The 6,324-nt window shown below is 37.8% G+C and overlaps 1 protein-coding gene across 3 annotated transcripts in view; it reads left to right on the top strand.

Moving 5' to 3' along the window:
- Window positions 1-446: 446 nt before the first annotated feature.
- dock9b (dedicator of cytokinesis 9b) overlaps window positions 447-6,324 on the top strand; it is a 98,301-nt gene continuing 92,423 nt past the window's right edge. For 2 of the 3 annotated variants that reach the window (XM_089133869.1, XM_089133867.1), the window contains exon 1: window positions 448-939. In XM_089133869.1, the coding sequence (XP_088989995.1) occupies window positions 823-939 (117 nt within the window). In that variant the 5' untranslated portion in view covers window positions 448-822. Of the gene's footprint in view, window positions 940-6,324 lie in introns of all 3 variants that reach the window. The other variant, XM_089133865.1, reaches the window with a different exon arrangement.

The following is a 6,324-nucleotide window of genomic DNA, read 5'->3' as shown; positions in this document are numbered from 1 at the left end:
ACTACCGTTACACTAAAGTAGAATATTAATAGAAACAACAGATTATAGGGATTTATATATTTGCAATACTTCGTTTTAGGAAGCCTATAAAGGTATTCATAAATGTCTGATGATATTGCTTTTCATACTCGTTGTGTCCTTTTGGACTCTACTATAATGACAATTAAGACGACAATGCATGTTTTTGATAATGTTTGTTTATTTTAAACAGCTAAATAATAACGTATTATAAAAAAATAACACGGTTTATTAACATGCATTATATTTTATTGTATACATGCAGAACGTGTTGACCAATGGCCCAATATTTCACCGTTGATCTATTTAACCAAACTTGAGCCCATTCAGTGATGTTTTAAATGACGTAATATGTTCATGCCGTTTCAATCGAACAACATGACATGTCCTGTTATTGGAAGCAATTTACCTCCTTGGCTCCAATGAGTTTCTGCTGAGGGGAGGCGTTGCTGCTCGCGCGGGATTTTCATCACGCACGGGCGGTTCGAAACTGGAACGGAGCGACGCGGGACGGGACTCCGGGGAACCGTCCGTCACTCACGAAGTGTAACAGCGCAACGGGAACGCACTATTCCTCTCAGCTTCCATCCGACGCTGCCAAAACAAACAAAATTATGGAGTTTGGTAGAGGATAGATGACCAATCTCACTCTGTGGTGTTGTTTACTGTATGGACTTGGAATGCCTCGCTGCCTCTTTTTGTGAAGGACGGGTCTCAACCGAGGACTTCCTCGCAGGACTGCGTGACTTTTTGTCTATAGACATGTATTCATAGAGTTTATTTTTCAAATACACGCAAGGTGCTATGGCCTCTTCGGCTCAGCCCGAAACACGAAAGTTTACCCGCGGTCTGAGTAAGCCCGGCACCGCGGCTGAGTTACGGCAGAGTGTCTCCGAGGTGGTGCGCACTTCTGTACTGGTGGTGAGTATGCCGGGCATCCTTAAAGTTTGCGTTTGATACAACTATTCCCACTTTTATGTTCTTAGTGCCTTTTTTAGTTCAGCCACTGTCATTTTTTTCAATAATGACCTAAATATGAAATATAGGACAGGGATATTAACGTGCTAAGTTGGGAGTTTCTAAACTAAATGTAAAAACAGGGCACCAGATACATGTCAATGCATGTAAAACTACCCAAAAGTGTCATTATTGACAAACTTAGATTGGGTACCTGCTATCTGCCAATTCTCCATCATTGCCAATTCTCCATCATCTTTTTCAGCCATGGCTACCTCTTTGAAATGAATTTTGCAGCAGTGTCTTGTCAGTTATTTGTGATTGTATTTAACTGGGGGGAAATTAATCTCGTGGAAGCTGAAATTATTATAGCAGTATTGCTTAACATTTGAAATATCACCTGCATTACTTCATCTTTCCTAAGAGAAGGAGTCTCAGACTGTATCTTCATTCTTTACCTGTCATGCAAAAAAGAAAAAAAAAAAAAAAAAAGGAAAGTTCCATCTGGAACTAATAAGCACAGCTAAGATCCTTAAGAGCTGTCTGATTCCACCATAATTCAGATGTTGCCTTACCAAAGTAACACTTGAATACACATGAAAGTGGAGAACTGAAGTTTCATTTTGTGCAAAACAGTATTTTGTGCCAGGAACACCATTTAAAGATTAAGGAATTTCTTGCCCTCACCCAAAAATTCTCAAAATTGTTTAATCATTTGCTCTCATATTATCCTAAACTCTTTTTTCTTAGTTACTTCCATGGAGCAAAAACAATATAAGTTTTGGTGAATGTTGATGTTAATGATAAATGAATACATTTATTCAGCGAATTTAAGTAACGCTTCTGTTACCATACACAAATGTGTGCGGAGGGGACCCACCACCACATCACACATTTCTTGAAGGGACACCCTCACTCTAAAACAATGCTGGGTTGTTTGAACCCAAATTTGGGTAAAATATGGACAAACCTAAATGTTGGGTTAAAAATGTAATTTCAAATTTGATCCCAACTTCAACATCCACTTTCAACTGTACATTTTTTTATTGCATTTTTAACTCACAATTTGGGTTTTTTTTCCATATTTGACCCAAATTTGGGTTGAAACAACCCAGCATTTTTTAGAGTGCTTGATAACAAGGCCTTGGAGGCCACCATACTCCTAGTTGAGTGTGCTCTACTAGCCAGAGGTGAGGAAAGGCCACACGCCGCTTAAGCCAAAGAAATTGCCCCAACTAGCCACTTGCTTATCCTTTGTCAAGATGCTGGGGAATGCCTGGGTGATTTGAAGCATACCAACAGCTGGTCAGTTTCACGCCACTGGGCAGCTCCTGGGATGTAACAATGTAGAACTCTGACCGGACTTATCAAGTTTGATCTTTCCTGATCCAACGTCCGAAAGGGTGATGGACAGAAGGCCTGTAAAACTATAAAGCATGTCACATTGGTCGGCAATTTAGGCACATAAACCCTATAGGGCGAAGAAAGGCTTTAACCGTCATATGGTCTTTGATGGCCATTTTATGTTTCCTCGTCAAAAAAACATTGTTCCCTTCTTCATCTCAGTTGGATGAGATTTTGTGACTTTTATTCATAGACTGTAAAAAATATGGACAAAGCGTCTGTGATGTCACCCATAGACTTTCTGAAGAACAGTTTTGAGGCTGTTTAGGGGGGGTATGGGCGGCGCCATACTGGAAAATCTTGGGAAATACAAAATACAAATGTTCAGAAAGGATACAGAGGTGGTATGATGTGTTGTGTCAGATCATGGCCGAGACGTCAAATTCACTTGTGAACAGCTATCAATCAAAGTTAACCGCCCTTATTTGTCATACATTTTATATCTAAATATGATCTAAACTAACGAGTTAGAAAAAAAATTCACCCCCCTCACAGTTGTCAGGCACGCAGAACATATTGAAGATTACAAAAAAAGTCCATGGGACCAAACTGTAAACATATGAATTTATGCTGTGAAAACATTTTAACATGCTGTATATGGATATTTGCTCCGTTTTGGGACCGGCCTCTAGTGGATTCTAGATGTATTGCAGGTTTTCACACTTCCGGTTGGCTTCATTTTTCAGATTAGAATGTTGCTGCTTGCTTTTATTACATTGTCTACACTGTTAGAACTGTTTGACATTGCCGTAATTTTACAGTTACTTATACTGCAAAAAAGCCCAGTAAAATACCGTTTATATTATTTATGGTTAACTACTGTAATATGCACTGCATTGTGGGTATTGTTCATGAAATTTACAGTAACTTACTGTATATGGGTATTTGCAGTATTTTACTGTTTATGCAAAACCAGTAGTGTAAATGCATCTCTGCAGTATATATGAATGGGCATAATGGGCACACACACAAAAAACTGGGCTTGATTCGGTTGTTCTGAAGGTATGTTAAAAAAAAATCACACTCATGGTCTTTGGGGTCCGAAAGGACTTTCAAAGACTAGTTAATAAGTTAGATGGACGTTTCTGATACTTTTATGGTAGTTTTTGTCAAGTTTAGACCTCGACAGCTCAGTTTCTATTCACTTTCATTGTAGAAGAGAGCATCCTGAATTGTTTTTAGTTTTAGTGTTGTACTCGGCCTCTTCCACACACTCAAATTTTGCGTTTACGCCCTATTTGATAAGAAATTGGGAAGGTAATACAAGATTGCAGGTTCATGAGCATGAAAGTTGCTGAGTCTCAATCTGTCATGGCCATTAGCAGGGCATAAAATTCAATGCTAACCAGAGGAACTCTCTCTTCATTTAGTGAACTCCCAATTCACAGATCTAAATGGGACGTCACTACATTAAAATGCGGTTACGTCCACTTCCGCAGTAAATCGATTCTCTGTGTACCCATGTCCTGCTACTGGAAGGCACAGTGACAGTTCCCTAGATTTGTGTGTCGACCCACAAGGTTTTGAATCAGACCAGGAGGTTTTCTGTCCAGCTTGTGTTACCATGGTTATTCACGGTTCAAGGATTAGACTTTGGATTTGCCCTTTTGACATCAATTAAGTTTGGCTTTGTGACTTAGTGCTGTACATTTTAATGACATCTTTGATTATCATCCATGTCGAAAGAGGAAAAAAAACAGATGGTTTAACTGCATGACACACACACACAGTTACTCATTTAAGTGTGTTTGTGGTAATGGCTGGTAAACAGGAATGTCGTGGTCACTAATGGAACTTTGGGTCAGTGCCTCCTATATTAATATTAATTTTCACATCCTTCAGCTCTCAATCAAAAGAACATAATTAATGGCATATTTTCCCTCTTTTTCTCTTTCCGGTGTCTCTTCCTAGCTAACACGGAATGCTCTCGGAGCTTTAGCTAATATTTTTTGGCATAATAACATAATGAAGAAACCTTGAAAAGTTTGGGGTCGGTAAAGTTTTGTAAAAACGTTTCTGCACACTAAAAACACTAATACTGTGAAATATGACCTACATTTTAAATAACTGTTTACTATTTTAATATATATTTTTAAATTAATTAAATGTATGATGGCAATGTTGAATTACTCCAGTCCGTCAGTGTGACATGATCCATCAGAAATCATTTCAATATGATAAGTTTGGTGTTCAAGAAATATTTCTCATGATTATGAATGTTTAGTAAAACAGTTGCTGCTTAAAGGAGTAGTTGACTTTTGAAAAAACTTTTGCTGATAATTTACTCACCCGCATGTCATCCAAGATGTCATTCTTTCTTCAGTCGAAAAGAAATGAAGGTTTTTGATGAAAACATTCCAGGATTTTTCTTCATATAATGCACTTAAGTGGAAACCAAACGGTTCAAGGTCCAAAAGACAGTTTCAGTGCAAACTGCAAACTTGTTCAATGGGCTTTAAACGATTCCAGACGATGAATAAGGGTCTTATCAAGCGAAACAATCGCTCATTTAATAAATAAATAACAAAGTTTAAGTTTTATAAGCTCAAATGGTCTCCTTGCTCTGTTCTGTGACGCATGTTTGTGACTCTCCTGTTCGAACTTGTTCCTCAAAATGTCATTTGGTTCATTCAACGAACGAATTGATTCGGAAAAAGATTCATTAATTTTGATGAACGAGTTCGAACAGGAGAGTCAAGAACGCACATCACAGAAAAGAGCAATTTGAGCTTATAAAACTTAAACTTGGTTTTTGTTTTTTTAAAGCAATCGTTTCGCTTGATAAGACCCTTATTCATCTTCTGGAAACGTTTAAAGCCTTTTGAACAATTTGCAGTTTGCACTGAAACTGTCTTTTGGACCTTGAACCGTTTGGTTCCCACTGAAGTCCATATGGAGAAATATGCAGGAATGTTTTCATCAAAAACCTTCATTTCTTTTCGACTGAAGAAAGAATGACATGGACATCTTGGATGACATGGGGGTGAGTAAATTATCAGCAAAAGTTTTTTGAAAAGCGAACTACTCCTTTAATATTTTTGTGAAACTGTGATACAGGTTTCTTTTCATGATTATTTGATCCTGATCCTGAACAGCATTTATTTGAAATAGTAATTTCTAATGTCTTTATCATCACTGTTGAAAAGTTTAATGCATCTTTGCCGAATAAAAGTATAATTGCTGAAGAAAATCATCTTACCGACCCCAAACTTTTGAATGGTATGCAGTTTGTATTAATCATTTTGCAGGAAAAAAAATAGTTTAATAAAACTGCTTTTATCCATAAATATGATTTTTCCTTTTTTTTTATCGCTTATGTCACTAACCCTCATACAAACACATGCTCTATGTACAGAGGCATCATAGATTAATGAGCTCTTACAAGCTCTGTATGCACTTAAACTGTATGTTTGTAAAAAGCCTAACACTTCTGATCACACGATAGATTGTGTGACTGATCACTGTGTGAAAGATTGTGTGACGATCTGTTTAAACTTGGCTGGTAATAGATTATGTGACTGATCTCTTCTGATTTTCTTTAAATATGGCTGTTGTGAGATCAGATTGAAGATAGGCAGCCACTCAGCCAGAGGCATGAATGTGCATTTGGATCAATATGAGTGTTACATTTCAATTAATGACCTACATCTTCCCCAGCACACGCATAAGTAAGCCAGTGCAGTTCATTCACAGTGTGGCAATCTCACAGCTGTCTGTGTCTGTTTCTTTCATGATGTCTGTGCATGTGTGCATCTGTGTTCTGTAACACATATCAAAGGCCCTTCCTGGGGTGTCTGTTACCCTCCCAGATGGACTGTGGACAGCATACGTTAGATTGAACTCACGCTATTACAGATCAAGTTACTATTAGTCTGAATAATCAACAATGAACACGGGGAGTAAATTGTATTGTAACTGTCACCAGTATCATATTTTGTATTCTTT

The sequence above is a fragment of the Pimephales promelas genome, chromosome 8, assembly GCF_988280905.1.
Source record: "Pimephales promelas chromosome 8, fPimPro1.hap1.1, whole genome shotgun sequence".
Classification (NCBI taxonomy): Eukaryota; Metazoa; Chordata; class Actinopteri; order Cypriniformes; family Leuciscidae; genus Pimephales; species Pimephales promelas.
Note: the sequence above shows the minus strand (reverse complement) of the source record. Positions and strands in the feature narration are given on the sequence as shown.